Genomic DNA, 16,098 nt, shown 5'->3' with positions numbered 1-16,098 from the left:
TGCAGAAGATATCTAGAAGACATGGAGGGACCAGCCCAACGGGTGGACTGCTCCAGGGCAGCCAGGGACTGCTGGCCTCTGTGCCGTTTTTCTTATTAATAAATATCTTTTGTGTTTCTAAAGAGGTTTGTGAGTATGCATCATTACAATAATTAAGGTTACAAATTTGTATGTCCTTGTATATCTCTGATCCAGTAACATAGCACTACATCTGAACAGTATTACAGCTCCTAACTTCTCATTTACCTATAGGATTATCTGGATGCCCTGATTGGTGTGTGTTACGATGGGGTTGAGGGGTTACTCTACCTTTCACTCTTTTCGATTCTAGCTGCAGTTGCATTCTGTGCCATGATATGTGCAATATCTCGTGCCTGCAATCACTTGGCAATCAGGTAAGTGCCTTAGCACCTTGTGCCGTGTACTCATTTTGGAGATTGTCGTCACAATGCTTACTATGAAGAAGAAATGAGGTTTAAAGTGAGTTGATAGAAATATTTGAAATGATGAATAAATGGGGTCAGAGTCAGTTGATACCCACTTCAAATGACTGAGGCATCTAGACCACAGGAAAAAGATTCAAGATAGAGTGCGAACAAAATCCTTTGTACGCAGTTATGAGGCGGCGGCGGCATGGCCGACCTACCTCACTGAGTTAATGACGAAAATAGAGACCATGGAATTTAAATGTAGCTGAGATAGGTGGTTGAAGAAGCGAATAAAGGGATTTGCAAACTGAATAGGTACGTGGGATTACGACTACTGCTTGCCTGGAGGATACACACGAGCAGGATCTGGTTGGGGCAAACTGTCTGGTTTCATGTTGTAATTTCCAAGAATTAAAAAAAAAATTAATGTACCCAATTCACTTGCACAATGTAAGAATTAAACCAGACGATTCACACGAGTGAAGAAAGCGTGCCAAGAGTGTACATTAAAAAGTATACATTTTATGTTCCATAACACCAGATAGACCAACTAGCTAGGAGAGCTATAAACTACAATAAAGCATTTGATTTGAGTGATATTAACTACTTGATCTCACCATCATATTGTCACAGTGATAATGTAAGTCTACATGTGACAATAAAGTTTATTAAAGATTACATCTCTTCCATGTAAACCTTTGGATTATAGCCCATGCACTAACCTCTGAAACTACTGGAAACAGTCTGCTTCTTCACTCCAAAGGGGCTGGTTTAGCACAGTGGGCTAAACAGCTGGCTTGTAATGCTGAACAAGGCCAGCAGAGCGGGTTCAATTCCCGGACCGGCCTCCCCGAACAAGTGCCGGAATGTGGTGACTAGGGGCTTTTCACAGTAACTTCATTGAAGCCTAATTGTGACAATAAGCGATTATTATTACTATTATTATTATTATTACCTCTTCCATCCCCATTCTTTGATAATTTTCAACACTAGTGTCATATCACTGCACAATTAGCAGTGCTTAATGAAAAGGTCTATTTTTTCAATTCTTTTTTCAAATTTGTAATCAGCGCCTTAGTGAATATGCATTGCACCCTCTCTAAAACCTCAGTATCCTTCCTGATCATGTGGAACCCAATACTGCACATTGCACGCTAATTGAACTCTTAACTAGAACACGGTGAGCAATCTGAGATGAGCTGACTAGATAACCCACAAACTAAATCATGAACATCTTACAGCCAACCTTGCATAATAAACATCTCCACCCATCCTCTGAACTAAAGAGTCAGTAGATTGTGGTCAGCCTTGTGTTGAGTATCTCCAGTTATCTTACTGCAGCTTAATTGTACCGGTAACGTGTGAGGAAAATCTATTAAAACTGTTTTCGGGTATTACATTGCTACAGGAGAAGCAGGTGACAATAGTTTATTAGTTTTATAAATTTTACTGATAATGCAACAAATCTTCAAAACTCATCTGGTACGGCCCTTAAGAACTAGTGCCTCCATTTATAGACTGATCGATCAGAAAATGGGGTGGGAGGGGGAGAGGATAAGACCATATAAACATGATGGGATAACATATCACGATGCACACCTTGATGTAGAGCGAGATCGCGACTTGCAATGTGGCTCATGGGAAACCTTGCAGGAGCAGGTCAGGCAAAGTGGAGCTTTACGGAAAGTATCAGACCTAGAACGGAGCACAAGGGCCACGAATTCCATAGGACTACACTCCATGACTATTTTATGCCAGTTTTGAATGGAAAGATTCTTGTCACAGATCCAGGAGCAAAGGAGATTTTTCTGAGCTGCATAGTTAGGATATTGTACAGCCTTTTTTCATTAACGTCAATAATTCTCCTATTTGGAAGACCCAGAATTAGGAACAAGCTATCAAATTCAAAGGCCCTGTCAAATATCCCCTCAAGCTCCTTAACCACACCAGACCAATTGGATTGAATCTTCTCACAGGTCCATAGCAGTGTACATAATCACCCTCGGCTCAAGGCACTTTAGGAACATCGGGGATATAGCAGGGTAAAACCTGTGTTGAAAACTTGGTGTGAAAGGGCGGCACGGTGGCACAGTGGTTAGCACTGCTGCCTACGGCATTGAGGACCCGGGTTCGATCCCGGCCCCGGGTCACTGCCTGTGTGGAGTTTGCACATTCTCCCCGTGTCTACATGGGTTTCACCCCCACAACCCAAAGATGTGCAGTTTGGTGGATTGACCACGCTAAATTGTCCCTTAATTGGAAAAAAAGTAATTGGTTACTCTAAATGTTTTTAAAACCCCAGAAAACTTGGTGTACTATGCAAGTAGTGCAGTATTTTGAACCGAGTCTCCTTCATTCTATTGTAAGGGTCCTTCCTGTTCTTGTTTATTCCGTTAATTCCACTTTCTTTTATTTTTATCGTTACATTTTTGATCCATGGATGTTTAATGGACCTGTATCTTTAAGGCAGCCTGTGCGTTTAATTCAAACAGAAGGATCCAGAAGGCTGTGCTGATTTAAATTGGTGATTGCAGATGGACCGGCATCAATGACAGAGATTGGCCGGCTGCAGTGATGACTCCGTTTGATTGATTTGGCTGGTGACCAATGAATTGTCCCAAAGGGCTGTGCTCTGCCCGGCAATGGGTGGTGATTTCTCCTGGCTGCTATAGGAAGGTCTGCTGCCCTCTCCCCTCTCCGTTTTTCTTCAGAAAGGCTATGTTTCTGAACTGGTAGGGAACCTGGATGAATCAATGTACAGAAGATCCATTACTGGCTGTGAAAGCAGAGTCCAGAACTGACCAACTCTCTCTGCAGAAAAGGCTGATGTGAACCGACCATCTCTCTCTCCAGAAAAGTCAGAGGCCTGGAAATAAACCATGAACTGCAAACAAAGTTTGATGTGAAGCAAAGGGGCCTCTACAGGAATAGTTGAGAGGAATACATTTCTTTAAAAAAAAAAAAAAAAAATTTTTATAACAATATAAAACAATAACATTAAAATGGTAAAATAAACATTTCCCCACCCGACCCAACCTTCACACACCTCAACCATCTAACACCTATCCACCCGCCCCCCCCCCCCCCCCCACTTCAGAATGTTGCTTCTGCCGACATTTTAATTTTCCCCGAGAAAGTCGACGAACGGCTGCCACCTCCGAGAGAACCCCAACATTGACCCTCTCAAGGCAAACTTTAGTTTCTCCAGCTTGAGAAACCCAGCCATGTCACTAACCTAGGTCTCTACACTCGGGGGCTTCACGTCCCCCCACATTCAGAGGATCCGTCTCCGGGCTACCAGGGAGGCAAAGGCCAGGACGTCGGCCTCTTTCTCTCCCTGAACTCCCGGATCCTTTGACACTCCAAAGATCGCTACCTCTGGACTCGGCACCACCCATGTTTCTTAGCACTGTGGACATTGCCTTGGCAAACCACTGCCAAAACCCTCTAAACTTCGGGCATGCCCAAAACATGTGGACATGGTTTGCTGGGCTTCCCGCACACCTCGCACATCTATCTTCTCCCCCGAAAAACTTGCTCATCCCCACCGCCGTCTTGTGTGCCCGGTGGACCACCTTAAATTGTATTAGGCTAAGCCTGGCACATGATGAGGAGGAATTGACCCTGCTTAGGGCCTCCGCCCATAGACCCGCCTGTAACTCTCCTCCTAGCTCGTCCTCCCACTTGCCCTTGAGCTCCTCCACCGGGATTTCCTCCGCCTCCAGCAGCTCCTGGTAGATATCCAACACCTTCCCCTCCCCCATCCAGGTACCAGAAACTACTCTATCCTGTATCCCCCGTGGCGGCAGCAGCGAAAAGGCCAACACCTGTTTCCTCAGGAAGTCTCGCACTTGCAAATATCTAAAACCATTCCCTAGCGGCACTTTAAATTTATCCTCCAGCGCCTTCAAGCTGGGAAAGCTCCCATCTGTAAACAGATCCCCTATCCTTCTAATTCCTGCCCTCTGCCAGCTCTGGAACCCGCCATCCAGTCTGCCCGGTACAAACCTGTGGTTGTTACAAATCGGGGTCCAGACCGTCGCACCCTCCACCTTCTTGCACCTCCTCTATTGCCCCCAGATGCTCAGAGCTGCCACTACCACTGGACATGTGGAGTATCGGGCCGGCGAGAACAGCAGAGGTGCCGTTACCAATGCTCCCAGACTGGTGTCTTTACATGACGCCGCCTCCATCCGCTCCCATGCCGACCCCTCCCCCACTACCCACTTCCTAATCATGGCTATATTGGCCGCCCAGTGGTAAATGCAGATATTCGGCAGTGCCAACCCACGCTCCCCCCGACTACGCTCCAACAACATTTTCTTCACCCGCAGGGTTTTATTCGCCCACCCCAAGCCTGATCTTGTTCACCTGCTTGAAAAAGGCCTTCGGGATGAAGATGGGGAGGCACTGAAAGACAAACCGAAATCTGGGGAGTACCGTCATTTTCACGGTCTGTACCCTCCCCGCCAGTGATAACGGGAGCATGTCCCATCTCTTAAAGTCCCCTTCCATTTGCTCTACCAGTCGAGATAGATTCAGCTTATGCAGTGCCTCCCATTTCTGAGCCACCTGGATTCCCAGATAGCAAAAGCTCTTCCCTACCATTCTAAGCGGCAGCTCGCCCAGTCTCTCCTCCTGCCCTCGAGCCTGAATCACAAACATCTCGCTCTTCCCCATGTTCAATTTATACCCAAAAAACCTGCCAAATTCCCCCAAGATCCGCATAACCTCCCCCATCCCCTTCAACGGATCCAAAATGTACAAAAGCAAATCGTCCACGTAGAGCGAGACCCGGTGCCCCCCCCCCCCCCCGAACCAGCCCCTGCCAGTTCCTCAAAGCCCTTAACGCCATGGCCTGTGGCTCTATAGCTAGAGCAAACAGTAACGGGGAGAGGGGGCACCCTTGCCTCGTTCCTCGATGTAATTTAAAATACCCCGACCTCAGCCGGTTCGTACGCACGCTCGCTACAGGCGCCTGGTAGAGCAACCGCACCCAGTCAATAAAGCCCTCTCCAAACCCAAATCTTCCCAGCGCCTCCCACAGGTACTCCCACTCCACACGATCAAAAGCCTTCTCCGCATCCATCGTGACTACCACCTCCGCCTCTCCTCTTTCTGAGGGCATCATAATAACAGTTAAAAGCCTCCGAACATTGGCCTTGAGTTGCCTGCCCTTAATGAATCCCGTCTGGTCTTCCCCTATCATCCCCGGACGCAGTCTTCTATCCTTGTGGCCAATATCTTAGCCAACAGCTTGGCATCCACATTCAAAAGCGAGATCGGCCTATATGACCCGCATTGCTCAGGGTCCTTTGCCCGTTTAAGAATAAGTGAAATCGAGGCCTGTGACATTGTCGGGGGGAGGATTCCCTTCTCTCTAGCCTCGTTAAATGTCCTCACCAGCAGTGGGCTCAATATCTCTGAGAACGTCTTATAAAGTTCCACCAGGTAGCCGTCCGGCCCCGGAGCTTTGCCCGACTGCATGCCCTCCAGCCCCTTGATAATTTCCTCTATCTCAATCGGGGCCCCCAGCCCCTCCACCAGGTCCTCCTCCACCTTCGGAAACCTCAACTGATCCACAAATTGCCTCATCCCCTCCACTCCAGCCTGGGGTTCTGACTCATATAATTTACTGTAAAATTCTTTTAAAACTTTGTTCAACCCCCCTGGGTCCAAGACCATGTTACCATCCCTATTCTTCACTCTACCAATCTCCCTGGTCGCCTCTCTCTTCCTAAGCTGTTGCGGCAACATCCTACTCGCCTTTTCCCCGTACTCACAAACTGCCCCCTTTACCTTCCTCAACTGTTCCACTGCTTTCCCTGTGGTCAACAACTCAAACTCCAGCTGTAACTTCCGCCGCTCCCTCAGGAACCCCGTGTCTGGGGCCGCCGCGTATCTCCTGTCCACTTGGAGTATCTCCTCCACTAATCTCTCCCTCTCCGCCCGTTCCCCCTTTTCCTTGTGGGACCGAATCAAAATTAGTTCCCCTCTAACAACTGCCTTCAGAGCTTCCCAAGCCGTCGCTGCAGATATCTCTCCCGTGTCATTTGTTTCCAGGTAGTTCTGGATGGACTTAGTCACCCGTCCGCAGACCGCTTCATCGGCTAGCAACCCCACATACAGTCTCCAAAACGGGCGTTGCCCTCTCTCCACACTAACCTGCAAATCCAACCAATGCGGGGCATGATCCGACACTGCAATTGCCGCGTATTACGTCCCCGCCACCTTCGGTATTAGCGCCCTGCTCAGAACAAAAAAGTCAATACGAGAGTAAACTTTATTGACGTGAGAAAAAAAAAGAAAACTCCTTTGCCCTCGGCCATGTAAATCTCCATGGGTCTATACCCCACATCTGTACCATAAAGCCCTTCAATTCCTTTGCCGCAGCCGGCCTCCTCCCTGACCTGGATATTGACCAGTCCAATTCCGGATCAATGACCGTGTTAAAGTCCCTCCCCATGATCAGGTTATGTGACTGTAAGTCCGGGATCTTACCAAGCACACGCCTCATAAATTCCACGTCGTCCCAGTTCGGAGCATATATGTTCACGAGCACCACTCGTACCCCCTCCAACCTTCCACTCACCATTATGTACCTACCCCCCTTATCTGACACAATTCTCCCAGCCTCAAATGCCACTCGCTTACTAATCAAAATTGCTACCTCCCTGGTCTTTGAGTCCAGCCCTGAGTGGAACACCTGGCTAACCCATCCCTTCCTCAATCTCGTCTGATCTATGACCTTTAGATGTGTCTCTTGTAGCATTGCCACGTCTGCCTTCAGCTCCCTTAGATGTGCGAACACGCGAGCCCTCTTGACCGGCCCATTCAGTCCTCTCACGTTCCACGTAATCAGCTTGGACGGGGGGCTTCCACCCCCCCACCCCCCACCCCCCCTGCCGACTAGCCATCACCCTTTTTAAGCCAGCCCTGAGCCCGCGCCCCCCGCTTCCCCGAGTACTCTCATGAGCAGCAGCCGTTCCCGACATCCCATTTATCCCCGATAATAGTTCATCCCCTGTCAGCAAAGCAGCCCCCCCCCCCAACTGCACCAGAAACCTCATCTCCCAGGTCAAGTACCAGTTTAACACTTGCTCACCCTCCACTGAGCTTCCGAGAGTCAGCTGATCCATGCTGACCCCGATAACCCCCACCTGCCGCCAAACAGTCTGTCTCCCTATTAGAACCTCTCCCCCCACATGAATAAACCTTTTAACAGCACCACATTCCTCAGTAAGTAAACGGCAGCAAAAAAAAAAGAAGAAATTAATATAAACCATTGAAGAGATCATCACTTAAAACAAAACCCTGTCTCCTGAAGAATAGCTCTAACTTCAAGACCCCCTCCCCCCGCATCAAATCCCTGCAAGACAAAGCACCCTCCAACCATCACCACAGCCCATTATTTCACCCAGAACGACATAAAATCTTTTTTTTTTAACAGTACAGTATTACGGACCACTGCTACAAAACTTCTCCGCAGCTTAAATGTCCTTTAAATCATCTCCAGCTTCTTTTCTTTAATGAATGTCCATACGTCATCCGGCGTCTCAAAATAAAATACCCGTTCCTCGTGCGTAACCCATAGCCGCACTGGGTACAGCATCCTGAACTTCACCCCCTTCTTGAAGAGGGTCGCCTTTGCCCGATTGAACCCAGCCCGTCTCTTGGCCAACTCCGCTCCCATGTCCTGATAAATACGTAACTCACAGTTCTCCCACTTGCTGCTCCGTTCTTTCTTGGCCCACCGCAAGACGTGTTCCTTATCCGTAAAACGGTGAAAACGTACCACCATGGACCTCGGCGGGTCATTCACCCTTGGCTTCCTTGCAAGGAAGGGGCCGAGGGAACGCCCCAGCCCCCATCAACTTCTCCAGCATGTCCGACACATAGGCCCTCGCATCCGATCCCTCACTGCCTTCAGGGAGGCCAACAATTCTGAGGTTCTGCCTCCTGGACCTATTCTCCAGGTCCTCCAGCTTCTCCTGCATCCTCTTCTGGCGGTTGTCCAACACCTCCACCTTGTTCACCAGCACGGTTATATAGTCCTCCCGGTCGGGTGACTTTTGTTCGATCTTCTGTATCGCTTTCCCCTGGGTCTCCTGATTCAAGACTACTTGATCAATCGAAGCCTTGATCGGGTCCAGCGTATCCTTTTTCAGCTTGGCGAAGCAATTCTCAAAAAAAGTCACCAGCTGCTCCGTCGACCACTGTGCCATCTCTCCTTGGCCCTTGCCCTCCGCCATGCTGTCCCCCAATACCAGCTCCGCTTGCTTCTCACTACCAGGACTGAGTCGTTCCACACGGCCAAGTCTGGTCCAATTCTCCATACACTGGAGAGGGAATCCTCCTTACTGTTGCACACTTCACCGATTTATCCAATAAAATCCAAAAGGTCCGAAAGTCCGTTACAGGCCGGAGCAATCGAATGTGCGACCTACTCCTCCATGGCCGAGGAATACATTTCTAAACTACAGAGAAGATGATTACTGGCTGCAAACAAAGAACTTGTGCTGTGAGGAAAGCATGCTAAACAACCACCATTTGAAGCAAAGACTTATCTTTTGACCTTCAATCTTCTTATTTTTACCCCTTTCCCCCCTCTGTGTTTATCTGCCTTGTGTGTGTGGGTAGAAGGTGAGACAGTTAAAAGGGTAGTAGGTTAGCTTGTCATTGTCCAGTTGTGTTTACTGCATAATTCATCATCGTTCTTGTTATAAATAAACAGTAATTGTGTTTCTACTTACACACCTGGTGACTGTAATTATTGGGGCAGCTAAGGACCAACGGCTTGGGGAATGTTTATAAGAATTATTGGTTAATTCATTTGTGTTGTGACTCCAAGACGCGTGGGGCTGGAATTGATGGCGCACTTGCCCAGGGCGTCGTAACACTATTGCAAATTTTATTGGCATAATCCCATATGCTATCAGTATTAGTTGCCAAGTCTCTTTTTTCCAAGACTGCAGGGTACTCCATATACTTACACAGGATCAGGAACACAAGGTATCATAAAACTTGCTAACGAACTGTTTAGACTTTGTAGAAATCAGAATTGTTTCCACCGGAGAAAAAGAAAAGTCCAAGTGCAAAGTTGCCTTGTTAAGGATGAAGTCAAAGTTTCAGATTCTTAAAAAAGGAGTGTCTCGGAATGTCAAATTGTTGGCATAGCTGCTCAAAGGCTGACAAGGAAGCACCAATGAACATATTTTCCAGTCTACAAATGCCTCTTATCCCTCCAAATATCTAATCCATGGTCCATAAGTCCTGGTAGGGGGTCCAGGCTGCCCTGGATGGGAGCGGAAGTCAATTTAAATCTCCCTTCTAATTGATGGATCATTCACTACGCCCTTAAAGCATTAATAATTATAGAATTTTTGGACCTAGCAACACCCGACCTGAAGTCCCCTTAAAATAACAAGATCTGTAAAGGATATACTGACAGGTCTGCTTTGATATTGAGTAAAATGGACTCATCATTACATTGTTCTCCTTCAAGACCTGAGCAAGACAGTAGGATTGGTGACATCTGTAAGGAATACAGCAATCTAGGCAAAACATTCGTCTTAATCAATGCAATTCTACCCAGCCATGATACTGGCAGGGATTTGAGTCAGATCTCGCCTAATAGGCAAATCAATTGAAGGAAATTAGCCCCGTAAAGGTGTTTGAAAAAGGGGGCAATTCTAACACCCAGATAAGGAGACGGGGACCATTTAAAAGGGAACTTACAAAGGGGATGTGATCTACCTCAACCCGCCCACCGGCATAGCCTCAGACTTTGTAAAGTTAGTCTTATAAACGGAGAAGGTACTAAATCTATCTACTACGTTGATAATAGTGGGAACTGAATTGTTCAGCTTTGATACAAGTAACAGCACATCATCAGCATAAAGCGCGATCTTATGCTGCTCCCACCAACAGTGCAGCCTAAATATCAAAGGATCCTGCCTAATAGCCTCTGCCAGAGGCTCCATGTCCAATGCAAACGGTAAGGGGGATAAAGGGCAGCCCTGCCTAGTTCCCCCTCTGGAGGCCAAAATTCGCACATCTATAACTATTCGTGAGCACTGCTGACAATGGCCTAGGATACAACACCTGAATCCACAACATATTCCTCACCCAGCCCAAATCTCCACAACATATAAAGCAAGTAATTCCATTACACCCTATCAAAAGCTTTCTCTGCATCTAGGGAAATGCCCGCTTTTGGAATCTTGGATCACATTCAGTGACCCTCTGACATTACTACTAGAAAAATTATCTTTTATGAACCCAGTCTGTTACTTCCTGAATGATCTCTTAAATGCCACACCAACACTTCAGACAACAATTTCAAATCAACATTCAGAAGCGAAATTAGCCTATAGGAAGCATATTCCTCCAGAGTCTTACCTGCTCTCAAAATCAGGGAAATATTTGCTTCCCAGCGAGTTGTTGGTAACAGACCTGTGACAAATGAATGGCATTACGTACCTATTAACGGATCTATTAACAGGTCCTTAAATTCCCGATAAAATGCTCATCCAAAACCATCCAGCCCAAGGGCTTTGCCCGGCAGGAACTCCCTCATGGCCATAGGCACCTCTCTTTTAGAGATAGGAGCATTAAGGACCAATCGTTGACCCTCTGAAGCTCAAGGGAAGAGAAGAAGTGCTCCTTACATGAGAATTCATCTCCAGATTGGCCCAATTTATACAGTTCGGCATAAAAATCCCTAAATGCCCCATTAATGTCTTTGATTTTAGTCTACTACACCTAGAATCACGCACAGCTGGTATAGTCCTAGAATCAGCCCTCTTCTTAGTCAAAAAAGGCAAGTATTTACTCGGCTTGTTCCTGAACTTGTACAGTTTTTGCTTCACAAATTTTAACTCCTCTCGGTCCGCAAGGAATCAAGAGCCACCCAAGCTGTGTTAACCTCTTAACTGCCTGTTAGGATTCCTCCTATATCCTTCCTCCACTTTGGCCAATTTAGCCTCCAACTGGCATTGGCTTTCCATCATTCAATGCCTTTTGTTAACTGTATAAGAAATAACCAACCCCCGAACATAAGCCTTGCGGGTCTTCCACAAAAGATACGGGGTCACATCAGAAAGGGAATTGACAGAGTAAAAAAGCTCAAACTCTTTCTTAATGGGAGGGGGAAGCAAGCCCTCGAGTAAAAACTCCAGGAAGACAGGAGCATGGCCAGAGAACACAACTATACCTGTAGTTTAGGAGGATACCAAATGTAAGATTGCTCTAGGTATAAAGAAACAGTTGATTCTAGTGTGACGTTGATGATAAGTAAATTCTTTATCACTAGGATGTAAAATCCTCCACACGTCTACGTATCCCACCTCCTCACATACTAATGCCATCCCACTGTCTGTAGGGTGGGGTGATTTCTGGTTACAGGGAGCTTTTCCATAAAGGGGTTCAAATGACAATTAAAAGTCCTTCAAAGGAATTGGTCGAAGCCAAAATTGTGCTTTTTGATTATCGACGACTGTGCAGGTTGGGTATCTTGCTGTTTAGCTGCTGCTGGCCTAAATGAGCTCCATTTGTGTTTCAGAGATCGGGACTATGATGATATGGATGAGGCAGACCCTTTTAATCCTCAGGCTCGTCGCATAGCAGCTCATAACCCAACCCGAGGCCAGCTACGCAGTTTTTGTAGTTACACCAGTAGTTTGGGCAGTCAGACCAGCCTCCAGCCGCCTGCAAACACGACCACCACTGAAACAGCAACCACAGCACCTGCGCCTGAGTATATGTAAGTACGGTGACAGAACAAACTCCGGCTGTATCTATTATCCTAAGCTCCAATTCATTCACCCGGTTAAATACACATTCAGACTTCATTCTAATACTATATTGTGCAGTGTTTTGTCATAATTGAGATTACCTGTCCACCATGAGTTAGGTTACAAGGTGCAATTTTAGTAGCAAGTTTATTTCATAGCTCAATATGCACAAAGAGTGAACTGGATAGAAAAACTAAATAAAACAGCAGTCAATCCAAATTAAAACTATTGTCTACTGAAGCAGAAGTTGGCTTCCAGTACTACTGTGAAGAAATGTATTGTTTGACTTAAAAGGTTTTGCACCAGCAAAACAAAGAGATCTACTTGATCTGATCATTATCAACGCTGCAATGTTGCTGTGTGTGACTGTATGAATGATCTTATACTGGGAATTAAATATCTGAAGAATTAGGATTCTTAATCATTTCAGGTTGAGATGACAATCAATCTTATTGATTGATGAAAACTGTAATGACTAAAGTTTACTGTTACATTTTCTACGTGGTTAGTGCATATTGCAGCAGATTATATCCAACAATTCTGTAAAGGTTGTTGTTCCAGGAGCCATAAGTGGCAGTGTGACTGGCTATTTTTACATTAACTGTGAAAATTAGTGGCTGCCGTTCTTAATTTTCATTTTCTGACACAGGAATAACACGGTGCTATTTGGTGGAAACCCTCGCTACGAAAATGTTCCGCTGATTGGAAGAAATTCACCTCCACCTTCGGTACGTTGGGCATTTGGGACCGAGTCGTTTTTATGACCCACATTACAATTCTCTTCTTCGCTTTTCCTCCTTGGTCCAGATGACCGGCTCCTTTTGGCTGTTTATCTGATCATTATAACACTGTTAGGATAATATCTTAACAAATTGGTACCTCCAAAACAATATGCCATTTTTCTACCATCCATAATTGCAAGTACATAACTGAACTGTGAAAGTCTGATTTGCATATGGTCCGCTTGACCATAAAAATACCGTACCGAGAGCAAGTTCACTCTGTGTAGGCTGTTCTGAATAGTAACAGCAGTGAAATGATCAGTGAGTACACTTGCAGGTAGATGTGTTCAGAGGAAAGGGGAGGGTGAAGTGACAAATATGGCCAGACAGATCACCATTGTGCAGCACGTCTGACTCACCTCTTAAATGATGCAGGGATAAAATCATAATGGCCTAAACAAACACTACCCCCACCTCTGACTGGGTCCTCTAATTCCAGTAGGGTTAATATAAAGTCAGTTCTGACGAATACGGATCTCTCAATTCCTAGCTGTGATCAGTCTGTCTCTATCAAGGTTGTTATGGGGTTGGTGTACAATGATTGAAGCAACATCCTTGACTGGGGAGGGCCATGTTTCCAAATTTCCCATCTTGAAAGTGCACCTAAGTAGAAAATGTACTGTCTGTGATTGAATTGTTTACTGATACTCACTGTACAGGTTCAAGCATTAATGATTTGACATTTGGTTGAGGTGGCAGAAGTCATGGACCAGGTAAATTACTGTGTTCGAACAAGACTAAGGATAGGGAAAGATCCCACTCCCTTTTCTTGAAAATTATACTTTTGTATTTGCTGGCTTGCAGCTTTATCACAAGGGCATTTTCAGCAAAACTAATGATTATTCCTTTTATACATCAGTTGACTCTCATTGGAGGGAATTTTAAAAACATGAGTAAAGAAAGCAACATGTAATTTTAAAATATAATTTAAGATAAAGCAGATCTACCAATTGTTATTAAGTGTTTTGCTTCCAAAGCACTGGATCGCAGGAATGATAATGAAATTATTTCCTGTAATGACATAATTTAATTTGAATATGAACTTTCATATTTAAAATTGGACATATTAAATGCTTGACAGTTGACTTTTAATTTGTTTACTTTTGTAGATTTGCTCAACAACACATTGCACAACAAAATTAAATAATTTCAAAGTGAACGTTCATCACAAATGTTTATTCAAGAAAGGAATCCTTCTCCATGTAATACAACATTTCTGCCAGTAAATGGCACTGTTGTGTTGATGTATTGTTACCCGATAGTAGCTGTCATTGGTGCTCCTTGCAGTTATGGGAGTCAATTACTTTGAGGAGTTTCAGTTTAATTTTGAGGCTTCCTCAAAAAGATTATAATAGATTCATCTGAATATTTGTATTGGTAAACTACTTCCTAATCCCAATTAGAATATGTTGGCCCATTTCACTGATCTGTGTTGTGTTACCCTGTCTTTCTGACATGATTTTTCCATATCCTGATATTTGACCAGTGAGGGCGGGAAGGGGTAGGTGGTGGTATACGGTAGTGTAAGAAGAAGTGAAGAAAAGAAGTGAATACCCAATTTACATAGCTGACCACACTAATGTGGAATTCCAGAACAATCCAAATGTAGTAAGTAGGACTAATCGGTAGCTCTTTTGGAGAGACAGCACAGGCACAACATTCTAAGTGGCTGCCTCTGTGCTGTATAATTCTTTAACACAATGATGTGCTGCTCTTAACTAGGCAAAATGGAAACGAAAGCAAAATGCATCCACTGATGGAAGAAATATTTATCGGAATGCAATATATCCATGTGTGCCATGCATTTCCTTTAACGACTAGCTGTAGAACGTTGCCACAGACCTAGAAACCAGTTGATTGCTAAACCTTCCTTCCTTTTGGTGAATATTGCAAGTTTGAGGGAGGAAAAGCATCCTTAAAGCCTAGATGGGTACTTATGTATGCCATATGAAGGTTGGAGACTGGATTAGGGTGCACGGTTACATTTTGGTAGGGTCCACAAGGCTGAGAATCCCATTGTAACAAAGTCACATCAATCTTGAGTAAAAGCAAAATACTGCAGATGCTGGAAACCTGAAATAAAAATATAAAACATCTGTGGAGTGAGAAACAGAGTTAATGTTTCAACAGGTACTGCCAGACCTGCTGGTTTTTCCCAACATTCCCTGTTTTTATATCACATCAGCCTTCAGTTTGTCAACTACCTTTTTAAATCACAGGCAGAGAGCAAAACTGGATCTGAATCCAGTTCTTCATCAGGTCCCTGAATTTTGGCTGTATCATTGTCAGCTCTAGATTGGTCCCATACAGTGAACTTACTGTACAGTTGCTTACACATGTATAAGTCCTATTTTGTACAAAACTCTGCTTTGCATATTTGAGAAGTATCTTTTTAGTTGGAGCAAGATTTTTTTTTCTCTAACAACAGAATTTTCCTAATGGTAAGTTAAAGATGTTTTCAAATGATCTTTCATCTTTAAGATTGAGGAATACTCCATCGCTCAAATTAAAGCTGCATTGTTACTGGCTGTGCTGTATTACTACTGGTTATAAACCAATATTTCATCTTTTCTTTTGACTGAGTTTTGGAGCTGAAATAAGAGTGATTTAAAACAGTAAGTTTTCAACATTTGTGAATTTGAGTATGTTTTATCACGTTTTGTTTCATTTCCATCCTGTTGTCATTTGATATTCTTTGAAACTAATGTCCTGTGCTTCTTTTGTTCCATTGTTTGGCTATTTGTTGGTTTCATTGTTTTCAACCTATTTAATAAGGAGAAGCAAAACGTTTGAATTCAGCATGCACATTTGTATATGGCTTTGGATCATCATAATTTTTATTTTAATCCCTTATTCAGACACCCTCTCATACACCATAGAAACCTGGCCAATCTTGTTTTGATTCTTGGAGTTCTTATTTTTGAGTTCTTTGATTTCCTCGCCGCACATTGACAACTGAAATCAAGATTGCTCAACAGTTAATCTTTCTCCTTTCCCAAGTTTGGGAAAGTTCTCTTAATTCTTAACATTACAATTAGGTTCTGCAGCTTTTTTTCACGAGTTTCAGGAGAGTTGAGTATGGTTTTAGCTTTA

General features: G+C 44.6%; 1 protein-coding gene across 1 annotated transcript in view; it reads left to right on the top strand.

The window, feature by feature from the left end:
- The window catches only part of ttyh2 (tweety family member 2), a 200,081-nt gene that overhangs the window by 170,514 nt on the left and 13,469 nt on the right, over positions 1-16,098 (top strand). Inside the window, exons 11-13 of the mRNA XM_072483435.1 lie at positions 253-395; positions 11,992-12,192; positions 12,873-12,951. Coding sequence (XP_072339536.1) covers positions 253-395; positions 11,992-12,192; positions 12,873-12,951 — 423 coding nt within the window. The remainder of the gene's footprint in view (positions 1-252; positions 396-11,991; positions 12,193-12,872; positions 12,952-16,098) is intronic.

The sequence above is a fragment of the Scyliorhinus torazame genome, chromosome 18 (assembly GCF_047496885.1).
Source record: "Scyliorhinus torazame isolate Kashiwa2021f chromosome 18, sScyTor2.1, whole genome shotgun sequence".
Taxonomy (NCBI): Eukaryota; Metazoa; Chordata; class Chondrichthyes; order Carcharhiniformes; family Scyliorhinidae; genus Scyliorhinus; species Scyliorhinus torazame.
This window is presented reverse-complemented; position numbering and strand designations above follow the sequence as displayed.